The 17,059-nt window shown below is 32.2% G+C and overlaps 1 protein-coding gene across 1 annotated transcript in view; it reads right to left on the bottom strand.

Moving 5' to 3' along the window:
• Positions 1 to 3,869, bottom strand: part of Smp_144050 (receptor tyrosine phosphatase type r2a,putative) — a gene marked incomplete at both ends in the record, with an annotated part of 132,178 nt that extends 128,309 nt beyond the window's left edge. The window contains one exon of the mRNA XM_018797987.1: positions 3,728 to 3,869. Within this exon, the coding sequence (XP_018646753.1) occupies positions 3,728 to 3,869 (142 nt within the window). The remainder of the gene's footprint in view (positions 1 to 3,727) is intronic.
• Between the last annotated feature and the right edge of the window lie 13,190 nt (positions 3,870 to 17,059).

Below are 17,059 nucleotides of genomic sequence, written 5' to 3'. Positions count from 1 at the left end.
CGAGGACTGGCAAAGCAAGGACAATATTCATACAGTTGAAGAACATATAGAACTCAAAACAACTATCAACAACTTCAATACGAACGTCAACGCAGTCTTACTGTACGGAGCTGAAACTTAGAGAACTCCTACAACCATCATCAAAGATTTACAAGTATTTATAAACAATTGTCTACGTAAGATACTGAGTGTCTGTTGGCCGGATACCATCAGCAACAGCCTACTGTGATGGAGAACAAATCAACTTCCATCCGAAGAGGAAATTGGGAAAAGATGTTGGAAATGAATAGGATACACATTAAGAAAATTATCAAACTGCATCATGAAGCAAGCGCTAACTTAGAAACCTGAACCGAAACGGAAAAGAAGAAATTTAAAGAACACACTGTGTAGAGAATCGGAAACAAACATGAGAAGGATAACTGGCAACTGGAAACAACTAGATAGAATTGCACAGGAAAGAGTTGGAGGAAGAATCTTCATGGATGACCTATGCTCCTCCATGAGAGGTTACAGGCGTAAGTAAGTTAGTACATTACAGTGAACAATCAATTCTCTCTACTTTTTTCTACTCCTCGCAATTTTTTCGTTGCAAAACTAACTAAATAACCGAATTTTTTGAGGATAATTTATTGAATGTTAACTTCTAATATGACCTTTATAGTTTAAATTATTGACAGAAAACTCATAATTCTTTGTTTAACCATATATCATAATGGATTCAATGTGGTCGGGTTTTTTTCCGGTCAATATTGAACTCATTGAAAATAGCTTATAAATACATTTATATAAATGTACTTTTCATATAAAAAGGAAATTGACTTAATCTTTCCTAATGTAACTGTTTAAAGGTATTCTTAATTGGAAAATATGTTGACAGTAGATTCTTGCTTCGGTTTGGGCACCTGAGCAGTATCACAGCCCTCACACAAATCAAATGAGATTTGTGTGGCACATATATATCTGGTGCCCCTTTGTACCAATATTTATGTGTTTAAATAAATAAAATGACAGTAGATTGGTAGATAACTAAATAGACTATAAATGATACTAATAATGATTAATTGATTGTATGTTCAATTTGTATTTTGTTTTAATCGATAGAAATTGGAATAGTAATAGCTTGGAAATGTTACGTCATCTACTTGATTTTGGTAGAATACGGTATACAATTATTGGCACTTGAACGTGTAGAACTCCAAAGTCGTAAGTCAAAAGATAGAAGAAGGAGGGGAAGAGATTATTGGGTAAGAGTCAAAAATGTAAAGAAAAATAGGAGTAGGGAATTCGTGCGATTGTCCAATCATAGCATGCTACGTTGGTATTTTAGAAAGCTCTATCAGGTTCTGATTAAACGGAATCTCTTCGGCTTCTTTAGAACCTCTAGAGGCTTCATCGTACTTTTCAGAGCCATCCTAACAGTAAATAATTATTATTGTAATATTAGTAACGCTAAGATGGAAACGACTATTGGTTTAGAAATCATTGATCTACTGATTCGTTGGTTGAATACTTCTAATCGGGTAATCGTAGTTAGTTGTATATTGGTCACATGAAGAATTTATGATTTTGACAAAAACTATAATATAAGGGAGTTTAAAATAACCAAGACAAATTTCCAACTAGTAGTAGATATAGCTTGTACATAAACTCGAACTCAAATAGGTTTTTTTTAGTTTCCACAGAGTTCTTTGTTAGGGATAGGATAAGTGGTTTAGAAATTAGGGTACACATCATGAACTAACAACAGCTTCAATGGAAAAACGTCCCATAACAATATAGTTGAATGAATTTTACTTAAAATGGAAGATTCATTGTCTAATTAGTTTATCCATCAAAATGTAGTGCCATCAGGTAAATGTTTGTTTTAGAACTAATGTTTTAGAGCTAAGAATTTGGCATAGTATAGATCTACTTGTTATATACAATTTAAAGAGGTAGAATAAGGCCTTTGATACATTTAGCACAATCTGTTTTTTTTACTTATTGGTTATCAAACATGGTACTTCTGTTGCATTTTAACCGTTTTTGATCCGTATACGAAGGTATTCTCACTGATCAACTGTATTTACACAAAATACTTAGATAACGTGTTCTAAATTCTGATTGGCTGGTCCAGAGCGTATACTTTTATCATTGTTTTCACTTGTAGATTAGTAGTATGTACTCCAACTTACTTTGTTGTGATTAGTTACTAACGATAATTATGTTATCATTATTGTTTGTATGTGTATTTTAATTGGGTTATTCATTTAAGTTAATCAATCAACTTATAACTAACTGCTTAGCAATTTTCGTTAATTAACACATTATACTTTAAATCTGGAAAATTGTATTATTTAAAACTTTAAAAGTTGAGATTTAAACTCAGAACACTCCTAGGAACTAAGAATAAAGACAATTAAAGTGTTGAGTGATAGATATTATTTTCATTTATTTCTGAATGATAAACATTCAATAGATGTATAGTGGGTAAGTGTGGAATCCAGGAAGTGCGTTTCGTCCTATTTGGGACTCATCAGCTGGGTGTATCTGCATCTCACAGTTCATGTTCACTCTGGGACTCGAACCCAGCACCATTCGCTTCAAACGCCATCGCGTTATCTACTCAGCTATTAAGTCCTGATAGACACTTGTTTGTGCAATTGGGTGAAGTTTAAATTCATTTGGTATTGTTTGTTTGAATCTTCCCATTGATGTTTACAACTGCAATCGATCAGTCTCTTATTGGCATATGCGCATACTGTGCGTGTTGCCTCGATATACCTTTATTTCACAAGCATTATAAGCAAAGGTGGATAGTGGCAATACACACAGTATGCACATATGCCAGTAAGAGACTGACCAGTTGCAGTCCTAAACATAAATGGGAAGATTCAAACGAGCAATACTAAGTGAATATTTATTTACATATTCAACCCATTTCAGTTATTCAGTACAATTTCAAACAAAAACTGAACAACTAACTTCTGATATATTTTAACAGAGAATAAAGGCCAACGTCAATTCTCCATAAGAAATGCGTAATTAAAGTTTAAGATATGAATGTTTAGATTTGGACTATATGACTTAATTATCTTGTTCTAACCATGTGAATTGAATGTACACAGTACAATTCATGAATGACATCTTGAATGAGTACCTACCAATAAGAAATCTCTGACTAGAATTTAAAAGTTGTTTTTCAGCTAACCTACTCCCACTTATCCCAAAGATTGATGGGCATTACATTTATAGCAACTATCCTACAACCAATTTCGATTATGATTAATTTTGGATAGTAACAATTTGCATATATCTTTGTACTGTTATGACCACCAGAGCACATGACAGACTCTAGCTAAAACGTTGATTGTTTAAATATCATTCGATAATTCATCCTCCTCCCCATAGATGTACGCACTAAAATCCTATTATTAGCTTTTGTTTTGTCTTGCTACACCCTTATACAATTTGACTATAAATTTACCTATGTAATTGCTTGCGCTTGCTCGCTGATACTTACTCATATATTTATAACTTTGTGGCTTGCGTTATTTGATAATTAACTGTAGTTACAGCTTCTCTTTGCCTTCTGATTTCATGCACCATTAAGATTTATATTATAACGGTTATCGAGGTGAACGATTAGCAAAGCGTTGCATTATACACTATAAACTTTACCCTATATATATATATACGTACAAATATATACACTCAAAAGAATTAATCAATTCTGGTATCTCACCTTTACGTTCAATCACATGAGATAAGTTAACTAATTCTTGAAATAATGAACCATGACATGTTGGAACAATTAATAGATCATAAACTTTAATGACATTAATTATCTTTTCACCATAATCTAACATTTCATTCAATATTGTCATTATAATCATTAAAATATAATTCCATTTATCATACTGTTTGAATCTATTCAAATGATAAGTGAATGCATTATAATACTGTGTACCATAGTGATTATTAGATTGAAAATAAGTCAATGTATAATTTAAACTATTCAAACATAAAATGCTTAATAATATACTCAAAATAACTTTTACCCATAATCTATTTGAATTAAACTGATGAAGATAATGATATGATTGTGAAAAATTTACATGATTAAACGGTTTTCGAATTATAAATATTCCGCGGAAATTTAAATTGTTCAATAATAAATGTTTCCCAATTTGTATTCTTATCATTATTATTATTAATATTATTATTATAATTATTAATAAAATTAAGATTATCATTGTTCATAATTTCATTCATGATTTCTTTTAATGATACTAATTAATTGAAACACTTTTATTTAACATAACCCCCTTTTATAAATTAAAACAAAGATAACCAATTTATAATATAAGAATTCTATCCCACATATATTTGGTTTCATTCTTATGTAACTATTGAATCAATGTAGGTAATAATGTTAATTTCTATCATATCACTGAACGAAATCACATTTGTTTCATTGAATAAATTGATGGTACTGCACAAAGTACCAACAACAACAACAATAATGACGATGATTATGTTTAAAAAACAATCTCAACAATTAATTGTCTTCGAAAAATGAGTCTTATTTGTAAAAATAATAATCAGCGCGCAAAATGAAAACATGTAAAAAATTAAAATCACTCATTGCAGCATTTTGATTGGTCAATTTAATTAACCAATCAGATTGATGGAAATTTTTTTCTAACTTTCAGGCCTCTTGTCATTGGTATTATTATTATTATTATTATTATTATTATCACTATCTCCGCTACTACTCACACTAGTATTACTACTATTAATATTAGTAATAGTAGTAGTAATAAGAATAATAGTAATAGTAATGGCAATAAAGATGAATGATAAACAGATTTCGGTGATCTTTTTAAAAGCATAAAACTCTGATTAACTGTATACATTATTCATAACGAAAAAAAAAAAAAAAATTAAATAAACTGAGAAACAAATAGATTTTGGAAAATAATAATATGAGAGAAAACAACCACAGAAAAAAATTATTTTTTTTTGGTTTTTATAGTTAATTAAACCAGTAACAAGGTGAGAATAAATTATGTTTATTTGGTAGAAAGAAACTGCGCACACACATACACACAAACACACATTTTAACAATATTGATATTATTTATGAGTAAATATACAGGTAAGTAAGTTTTCATTGTCAACAAGAGAAGAAAGAAGAACCTCATCATTAAATCAATTATATTATTATGAGGTGGGTGAAAATTGTTGTATACGAATAATTTAAATCATGAACTAATATTAGGTAGATTGCCAATGAAACTTCTCAGTAAAGTGATCATCTATAGCTACAATACAATCGATTGAATCCAAGAACTTGTGTCTTGTGTATGAACGCTTAACCTTTAGACTAGTGAGGTGGCATTCTTATACTGACAATTATCATTTGCTGACTAATGGGTAGCTTCGAAAGGAAACTTCCAGAGTTCTAGTAAGAGGCTATAACTAGCAGAGCTAAACGGTTTCGGACTCGAGAGAGTTACCCTCTGAAGATATTGGGAGATGATCTCACAATGCCGTGAAATTTATGCATAGTTAACTTTTCAATTAATATATCGTAAAAAAGCATATGATAACAAATTCATATGCTGAAAAGGTAGTCTACAATTAGTAGCATATGGATACTCCATGATGTCGCCACATTTAGCTTCAGTGATGATATTGATATCTTATTACTTCTATGCATATTCCTTGATTGAAAACATTTACACAACATGATATTAAAAGTTAGTCTATGAATAGTGTTGAAGGGACATATATTTCAAACATTCATAAGTAAGCAGATGGATCGAAGAAGTAGTAACTGTACGTAATATGAACTACTGATCAGAGCTAAAATCATTAAGTTAAATGCAACTCAGTTTATATCACCATATAAACAGTGTACAAAGTATAAGTAACTAACTGGAAACACAAACATACCAAGAAACAAATATATGCCTATAGAAAGAAACATTGCAAGAAATGAATAATTACATCTATGAAAAATAAGTGCAATCGGTTTAACGATGATAATTATTCACTTACTAGGTTACAGGATCCTTTGTCAAATATGGACTGTATATTTACTGGTAAAATAGTTATAGATTACATAAAGGTATATCAATAAATGTTACTTTATTTAGAGGAAGTGGAATACCACTGAGCTCTAGGTAAGTCATATTATCAACTTGAACCATTTCTACGTCCGATAATAGATCAATGTATTTTGAAAAATTCACCGAATACCTTTAGGATCAAAAATAGGTAACATGAATTAATCACTGGTACGTCATGGACTGGCCCGTACAAAAGTGACTTCACAACATATTTCTCTAATCTTTTCCTGTATTATACAAATTTGGTAACATTTAATTTATTCTAGCCAGATACTAAAGGAATTGTTACGCCTGTTTATCAAAATAGGATAAGCCAGATTAGATATTTACCTCCAGATGTAAACTAGAAAATTATGTCCTTCTTGTACAACTCCATTAGAGACTCACTATTCGCATAACTGATATACAATCACGAAATACACCTTCTTAAGATATATTTCAATTAGTACACCAGAGATTATCTAACTATCTAGATTTTATATTTTCCACCCCTTCTTTTCTTAATCTATTCCATATCAATATAAATTCAAAACTGACTGATTGATTCCGACCATAAAATTTAAATTACAACTTGGAACTGATCTATGTAATAGGTAAAAAGCTATGAAAACAAATAAAGTTTAGGTTGATATCATGAATGGATTAGCGTTAGACCACCATTGAAAACCAAGAAGCACTGAACAGTTATTTCGTCCTAATGGTCTAGCGTTCGTATCCGAGACCGAAGGCATTGAGTTCGAGTCCCGCGTGCAGGATCGTAGATGCGTACTGTTGAGCAGTCTCATACTAGGACGAAACGGTTTCCAATGGTGGTCTAACATTGATCCATTCATGAAATCAATCTAAATTCAACAATCTCCACAACCCTACACACATAAAACAAACCTTATCAAGTTATTTCACAATTGAATATAATAACAGAAAAACAAATCAGACATAAATCCATTCAGGCATAATCATAAATTGTATCATATGGAATTTTGTGGTAATTATATGTATATATTAAAATAAAATCTTCTCACCATCTCATCTGTCAATACCTTATATGTATATCAATCAAAAATGAGCATTGATCCAATGTATTTTAGTTACAATGAAAGAGGAAATATCAATATGGAGACATAGAATAGGATGTTACTGATCAAAACTTCAGTAAACTTTTCATATCAGTACATAATAATTGATATACTTTATCAATTTATATTGTAACAATATGTTACAAATATAAAACATGTATGGATACAAATAAATACATGCATAGAGAAACCCAGACACCTAAAAACTTAGGTATAATTGATTGCGATCAGTTATCTATATGTACATATGTATTTTCTTCTGATTTTAGAAGATTATATGCTGTAAACTAATCTGAATGAACAAATAATGGCCTTTCAAAGCTTAAACCAAGAATTGATCTTGACAAGACCAAAAATGAGAACCTGGGAGTATTGAACGCCAGTTTTGTATTAGTATGAGACACCTCAGCAATGAGCATTTATGACGCCACAGCCACGCGTGAGGATGCCTAAACTCTAGACCAGTGAGTTGACATACAACTGCATCAATGTCTAACTTCGATCAACCTGTGGTATTGCTCAACCCTCATCCATTACTTGTGTTGGATAACTGCCTCACACCCAACATGGTTAAACATATCGTGAATTGATTGGAATTAGATATTAACGCCATTGGATGGCAATCAATGGTCTGTAGTTCAGAAGTCCGCACGCGAGATAAAATTTCCTAAATACGACTCGCATATACGGAATCGGGCAAGTGCACTGATGAAAAGTCCCATAAGAGGATGAAACCACCGTCCAGTGCTTCCAGATTCTTAATGGTGGTCTAGTTAAAATCAGATTTTGGTCTAATCTGTGAAAATTCTACGACTACAAAAACTCCTGCATACAGATTGTGACCTAGCAACCATTCGCCTCTATGTATATACGTATACGTATATTTGCCATTGTTATACCCTATCAGTTTCACAAGTATTGAATTTCGTCCCTGCAAATTTATTGATTGAATAGTTATGAAATCCGAAACTCGTGGTAATACAAGTAGAAATCGACCGAAGAACGCTTCAATGAAACATCTCACTTCAAGTATATCAAAAACGATGAAAGGAAGTAATTTTCGTATTGCAACGTAGGAAACCATACTACATATTGTGTTGGTGAATGACACTTCCACCAAACATGTACAGTCATGCATACAAAAACACTTTATATGTTTAAATATTGAACGACGAACGATTAAAACGTTAAGCTTATGAATAATTACTTATTATTGAGTCAAAGTGCTCCTAACAACTCAAAACGAGAGTTCTTTTCAAGAAAAGACAAGATTATAACGAACTGAATTGTTTCAAAATTGAGCAGTCAATCGTAAGATAATTAAGATAATTAATCGTCTGTTTTAAGTAATAAACTCTCCCAAGAAACAGAAAATAGGGTGCTTATCAAACGGGGACACTTCAATCAGTCAAAATTTTAACATGTTCAGTCAAGAACAATGTCATTTAATATGATAGCCGCCAGAAATCGAAATATTAAATAAAGATAAGCAAAATATACTTAAATAAAAAGAGCGATAGAAGTAACGCTACAAATAAAAAAGGGAAATAAGAAAATATTACCTCAGGAAATCTGGGCACGGAGGGATTTTTGCACAAATATAAGCATTTACATATCTGAAGGATCTTATATATTCTGACCGAAGTACAAAATAATGATGATACCTTATCGTATGGTCAGTCAGTGAGCAACTCTCTCCTTCCTTCTCTCTCTCTCTCTCTCTATGAGTTTAACAAACTTGATGATAACAATCTAATGTAAATGACAACAGGGCGAATGATAAAGCTATTCATAAAAGTCAACATGTGATAAGAATAATGTATTCACCAGTTTGATGATAATACTGATATTTCTCATCATGGATTGATGTAAAATAGAGAAGAGTTGAAAATCAGTTAGAACTAAACAGATAATCTGTTTTATTTTTTGCAAATACCCTTTTTTTATTACAAGATTCCAATCGAGACAACCAAACCATTCGCGTGGAACACGATGACAATATACTTAATTAAAATACTACATTTCACAATGGCTAAAGTTTGAAAAGCGAATCTTCACTGAAATGATTGTCGACTCATGTTCCACAATTCATGCATATAAATTAAGATACATATCATGGTAGTATCGATAAACAAGCTTCTAGTCCACATTTATACTGTATGATGGTCGCGAAATATAGTTAACCGACCTAAAAATGAACACTGGATAAAAATTGGATGTAAATTTAGTTTGACTCAGAGGAATAGAAGATCTGCGGTTCGATCCCTAATGTAGTATTGCGTTTACGTTTGTCTAGCTTAAATCAGTCCATGATTTACATTTCTATTCAAAATGTAACAAGAAAATGATAAAAATTCATACTGATTCTCTTGTTAGTCATTCTTATTTTAAAAATGTAGAATTATATACTCCGAAAAACTTATCATCACCTTTTTTTAATGCTTTAAAATCTCATGTACAATACTCTCAATGAATATAATCTGTAATTTCTTAAAAATTCGCTAATTTTTTGCCGACGTAATTATACTACTTTAAGTAGTTTAAATAATTTAGTAAAAAAAGCGTCGGCATCAGATTACATTTCTGTATGTATGTTGTATGTAATAAGTGTAGCATGTGTAGCCTCTTTTTAGAAGATACATTAATTTATCGGAGAAATGTATTATTCATTATTCAAAATATACACCCATCTATAAGAAAAGAAGAAAGATACTTAAAAATGGATTCTTTTTCATAATCCCTAAAAGGTAGTATACTTCCCTGACTGTTTTACATTGAACAACATGAAACAAAATAGTCGTAATTACATTAGGGTAATATAAGTGTGATATGATACAAAGGAAAGAAATGAAGCATAAAATACTTCACAGTTAATTTCATTAGACTATAGCGGTAAAACAAAAAGACAAAAAAAAGACATTACCTGGTTGTTTTCTGAAAAACTAATTGATAAATATAGTGATAATATTAAATGAATCTGTTCAACATTTAAGCATATATATATGTAGTTTAAGCAATTGTGAAGTATACAATTTGCTTATAGGAAAGTTTTAAAAAAATTTTCAAATATTTTTGCAGATACATCCAGCTGACGAGTCCCAAATAGGACGAAACGCGTGTCCTGGATTCCACTGCTAGCAACTATCCATCTTTGTTTATAATATTTGTGAATTAAGGCTATATCGAGGCAATACGCACAGTATGCACAAATGCCAATAAGAGACTAACCAGTTGCAGTCCTAACACATCAATGAGAAGATTCAAACAAACAATACTAAGTGAACTTAAATAAGTTAGTTTCCATATTGAATCATAGTTGTAGGGATAATAGAGTCATCTTGTTGAATAAATACTGTAGTGAAAAGAACACTTTTTGGGGACAATCGAATGTATTTAAGCACAAATTACAGACTATCTCACTGAATTCTGATAAACATACAGTAAACAGTTAATTTGCAAAATAACAATCAATTGTCACAATCTTCACTGTTCCTTCTGTAAATATCATTTCATCTTCTCTAATTTCATTGTTTATGCATTTTCCTACCAATTGCGCTTCATTTCAGTTCTTTCCTTATCGGTTTTCTGCCAAAATACATTCTATATCTGACCATCACCATATACTACTTATATGGATATAAGTAGACCACACTACAATACTATTTATTTGTAGTGAAGGATAGGATTATATTACCGGGAGTTTATACAGAGGATAATGATGAGATGACAGAAAACTGTGTGTACAATTAAACAATAATATAAAATTTAAATACAACTAACTGGTAAGAATTCATGACTGGATGACTTCGCTCATATCTAGAATATGATGGAAATTGTAAATTATGTTAGATGATGACCCTGATATATCTTGATTTGATCAGAGATGATTATCTGAATCAATGGTTTCTAATTCATCGGCTTGACGATCTTTTATTAGCTGTGAGACTAACAGTCTGGTTGAGTTCAAACACGTCATGTGTTGTGAAAAAACTTAAACAGTTTAAATATTGGCTGAAAATCACAGACTAGTCAACAACTGTTAACGAACCATAGATCACACTGAACAACTTGATCTTTCAATTTATTTCAGGGCTTCTCAGTATTCTTCATAAATATAACATGAGAATGAGTCTAAATATAGTAATATATAGTAATAAGTTCATTTGACCACACACGTAACGTGCCATCATTAATAACGTGACACTCTCTCTCTTTTTTTCATCATTTACCACTTAGTGATACAAACTGAGGTGTACTTGTTCAGTATCCCTGATAAATTAAACTTGAAAAAGAAATTGTTGGATTTATGAACCAATTAAAGCTAAACAATCATGGAAAACCTGGAAGCATTGACGGCCTTTTTCTTCCTAGTATGGGACTCCTCAGCAGTGCACATCCACGATCCCGCTAACTGGATTAGGATCCAGGAGCTGTCGGTCTCGCCGTGACCAGTGGGGTTCAACCAGGTCTGTTGTAAGATGGTAACTCACTGAACACAATGGTGGCGCAATTTTGTGGATTGGTTGAAGTGAATTATTAACACCACTGAATTCCAGATCAGTGGTCTAGAGATTAAGCGTCCTGAGTTTGAATCTTCGTGAGGCGGAATTCTGGATGCTCACTACTGAGGAATCCCACACTAGGACGAAACGTCCATCCAGTGATTCCAGATTTTCCATGATTGTTTAGCTTTTATTGACTCATGAATTCAACTATTAAACTACTATAATCTCTACAAAAACCCGTTTTCGAAAAAACTCGAAAACTCTTCAATTATACAATGATTAACTTTTTCACTTCTAAAGGACCGACGTTTTATCCGTGGAAATCATTGTGTAATCTATTTATTATATTGAGCATACTAATTTATTAATTAGGATACATTTAGATCAATATATCAACTATATTTATTCCATAATAATGAACTTAAGTACATTCCATGGTACGTATAACCCATTTTGAGATTTACTTATATAAACAAACTATTAGAAAGATGTTAAATTCAATCATTTCTCTCACTTTAAATATGTCCATTTTCATTTCAGTTTCAGTTTTTCAGGTTTGGGATTTGCTGAGACTGTTGAAGTTGTATTAACATTACAAATTTATCTAAGATAGCCAACCATTAAAAACCAGGAAGCATGCAAAAGTTATTTTGATCTTGAATGAGACTTCTTAACTGTGGGTATCTACAACCCCCATATACTATTGTGGAGTTCCATTCAAGGATAAAATAATTGTCTAATACTTCCTGATTTTCATTGATTGGCTATCTTAGATCAAATTGTGGTCTCAATCAAATTTCTATTTTACTTTTAGAGAAATACTCGATGATTCATATCAATAACTATCATGGTTTAATGTCGGTTAGAGAAGAATTATGTGATGAAAAACTGATAACAATCACTTCGATTCTGATCACTAATGACTAATATCTAGAGTTCCACTAGGAAACCCCTACCAGTGGAGTTCAGCCATATCAGGTACGAAGCATTGGGTAACGGTTACGCAATATGACAAACTTATCGAAGATATAAATATTATCTAAAGTTTAAACCTTTTCATCGAGACCTGGATGTCCTGGATCCAATCTCAAGTGGGGTTATGAATGCGCACTACTGAGGGACCAAATGCTAGGAAGTGACAGTTAGCAAATATTTCCTAATGTACAATAGTCGTCAAACTAAGACTAATCTTTGATGCAAAACTACAAAATGAACGTTGGATCTGGATTATTGTTACTTAATCATAAAAATATCACTGTTAATTTGTTGACTGTCAATACAAATAAATTGGTAACACTCAACCTTAAAGAATACGTTAGATCCATCACACTTAGTGTTTTGCAATAATAAGTTTTCAGAGAGTGTAACTAAATATCTTTGTTCAGTTCACAGTAGGACTATCATTTCTCTTAAGACTACAGATACTGATTACTGATGAGCGTCAACAATCCCAAAACCTAGTTCATCCAGAGTTTACTACCAACTATTTTCAACCATTTAATATAAATTATTGTCATTCATTTTTTGAAAAAAAAAACAAGTCAACATGTAACAACATAAGTCAATTGAAGCTAGACCACCGTGGAAAACCTGGAAGCGCCAGGTCTGTTGGGAGATACCAACTCACTGAAGACATTGATGAAACGGTTGTTCAAACATCGTGGATTGGTTGAAGTTAGATATTAACAACATTCGATGCCGGCCGGCTCAGTGGTCTAGAGGTTAAGTGCTCTGGCGCGAGATTGGTAGGTCCTGGATTCGAATCTCGCGAGGCGAAATCGTGGATGTGCACTGCTGAGGAGTCCCACACTAGGACGAAACGGCCATCCAGTGCTTCCAGGCTTTCAATGGTGGTCTAGCTTCAATTGACTCATCATTTCAACTATATACAAATAATGCATAATACAAATTCACCCAATGTACGTAAGTTAATTAATCATATACAATTACATTATTATTACCTTTATCATTAAGGACTCTAACAATTTTGTAAACATAATCAAAGAATAAAATCTATTCTATATGGAATCATGTTAAATCATCATATAACAACATCGGCAATTGACAACTTGTTATTCTTAAGATCTAGGAATTGTCTATTAAATAAGTATGTGAATCAGAAGGGGTTTTGTGGAGATTTAGTATTTTCATAGTTGATAGCGTGAGTCGATTGAAGCTAGACCACCATGGAAAACCTGGAAGCACTAGTCGGCCGTTTCGTCCTATTGCGGGCCTCTTCAGCAGTGCGCATCCACGACCTCGCCTCGCAAGATTCCAACCCAGCACCTACCAGTCTCGCGCGCGAGCACCTAACCGATAGATCACTGAGCCGGCATCCCATGGTGTTTATGTCTAACTCCAACCAATCCACGAAGTTGAGCAACCGTTCATCAATTTTCTTCAGTGAGTTACTATCTCACAGTAGACGTGGTTTGAACTCCACCGGTCATTGCTTCTCACTAGAACTCCAGGAAATATCTCTTGAAGTCAGTCACTAGTGAGCATATGATTATAATCAGAAGGGGTTTTTGTGGAGATTTTGTATTTTCATAGTTGAAAGTGCTTCCAGGTTTACCTTGGTGGTCTAGCTTCAATTGACTCACGTTTTCAACTATGAAAATTTGTGAATACCAATTCCTGGTTGAACATTAAACCTAATTTTCATTTTGTTTTATTAAAGAAAAGTAACTATATACCTATTCAAGGTTGTTTCTTTTCTTCTTAAATTAACAAAGCAGAAATAGATTCAGACAATAGATGAACAATAGAATATAAGTAATACTTGATGAATTAAATGTAATCAGTTCAAGGATCAATTTAGATCTTTTTTTCTATACTATGTATATCTATACATTCATTCATGTAGAAACAGATAGATACATCTAAACACACACACACACATGCACACACACACACACAGGTATCTATACATATTATGTAATTAACACGGACAGATATTTTAATCCTTTTCACAAACAAATAAAAAAAAATATATGAAGATTGAATAAAATTCCTTTTTTTTTCATTTTGACAAGAACATTAATTTCTTGTCTTTCTATAGAATTATATCTATTTCTCTACATTATCCAACCCCCCTACCCCACCCCACCCCCCCATTTAATCCCCTTTACCGAAATAATGTATATTATATAGATATATAAATAAATGTGTCTAAGGTATAATGAAAACTTTAATTGTATCTAAGATAGTGATGACATTGTTGATAAGACTATTAATCTTATAGTTTCATTGTTGTCACTAATAAAAAAAAGTGTAAAATAAGGCTAGAAAAATTTGTTTAAATAAATTTGAAATGGATTAATATGTAACGTTATTTATTTAAATATTCTTTAATGATTGATACTTGAATTCATTTGAGTGTTGAAAAGAAAAAAAAATTTAATTAATTTGTATGACTAGAAGTAAAGATGCTTGTGAATTAAGGCTATATCGAAGCAATACGCATAGGATGAACATATGGCCAATAAGAGATTGATCAATTGTACTCCTAAACATTAATGGGAAGATTTAAACAAACAATATCAAGGGAATTTAAACTTCCCCCTATCGCACAAACAAGTAGCTATCAAGACTCAGTAGCTGAGTGGATAACGAGATGGCGTTTGAAGTGAAAGTTACTGGGTTCGAGTCCCAGAGTGAACACCAACTCTGAGATGCAGGTAAATCCAGCTGTGACGAGTCCTAAATAGGATGAAACACGCGTCAAACTGAATTCCACTGCTAGCCACTATTCATCTTTACTTATAATGCTTGTGAATTAAGACTATATCGAAGCAATACACACAGTATGCACATATTGCCAATAAGACACTGACCAGTTACAGTCGTAACACATCAATGTGAAGATTCAAACAAACAATACAAAAGGAATTCAGACAATGATTAGATTTTTAAAAAACATTTGTGATTGGGAATGAAGATAATCGACTTTTCAACATTCCTATACACACCTTATTTTATAGAAGTTTGGAAAGGAAATGTAATTAAGGAATGTTGCTTAGTAAACAACTATTGAAGAATAAGGTGAATTTTAAAAAAACTTGTTTGTGTGATATGAGAAACTTTACAGATGTGTATTTTCACAACACTGAAACGAGTTATTGCTAGCGACCTTCCAGAATTCTATGGAAAAGCCTTTGAATACTAGAAAAGTGCGAAAAAAAATCTGAGTTTCATTAGTGTACAATAAAAACTTCTGAGAACGCTCTTTAAAAAAATGCTGGATAATGTGTCATACACTCCCACAAACCTAAAAGACATTCGTATTTTCTTAATCCAAACTAATCTTAAGAGTAAAGCTTGTTCAACTACACATACACGAAACTCTACAAACAAATATCCATCGTAATCATAACTCTATGGTAACTATTCACTAGTTTAGGAACGGTTTCATTATGTTCTTGTTAACAGTTAGGAAATGAATGTATAGTCTTGGTATATTTTATCGGTACAAAGTTGTTAAGATTGTTGAATTTCGTTGAAATTATGAACTAATCAATATTAGACCATTAGAAACGTGGAAACACTTGATGACCTTTTCGTCCTAGTATGAGACTTCTCAGTAGTGCGCACCCAAGACTCCACACACTCGGTTTCTAACCCAGAACCTTCGGTCTCATGCGAACACTTAACGTCTGGACCACTGAGGTAGTTTCTCTAACTTCAACCAATTCACAGTATTGCGCGACTATCTTCCATTGTCTTCGATCGGTAAATACCTCATAACCGATGCAGCTGAGCTCCAATGGTCATAGCTTGATATGTTTCGACCGCAATGGGCATAGAAGTATAAACCATTTTTTTCATTCCGACTTAACTATTAGAATCATAAAAAATCCATCAGAACATCTGAGGATCGTTGAATAAAAAGTTCGTATCCTTAGGAAAGCAGCTTTTCACTCCTCAGCTTATTTTCATCAGAATCTTGTTCTTATTACGAGAGAAAAGAAAGGCATTGTCATTTTTAAATTCATTTATAAATAGCACCCAATAACTAGCTTGATAAAAAAGTAAGTACGCTTACTTTTATACGTGCATTCACTTGTGTAAGTCCCAGGCTCTACCTCATTTATTTAACTTCTATTTTATACTACTCAGTCAAAAATAACTGATCATAACGTTGAAGGCGATGTATTACATATATAAAGTACAATTTGCAACTGGGATTATAATCATGCCAAAAGGACATGAGGCTACTTAGTTCACGTTATTTTAATTCTTATTAATTACAATATGTTTTTCTTGTAAGCCAATGTACTTTAGTCTTTATGAATTTTGATGAGTGTTTAAAAACTGTCATGTACCTTAATTTTTATGCAAGAATTTTAAACTACTAACA

The sequence above is a fragment of the Schistosoma mansoni genome (assembly GCF_000237925.1).
Source record: "Schistosoma mansoni, WGS project CABG00000000 data, supercontig 0160, strain Puerto Rico, whole genome shotgun sequence".
Classification (NCBI taxonomy): Eukaryota; Metazoa; Platyhelminthes; class Trematoda; order Strigeidida; family Schistosomatidae; genus Schistosoma; species Schistosoma mansoni.
This window is presented reverse-complemented; position numbering and strand designations above follow the sequence as displayed.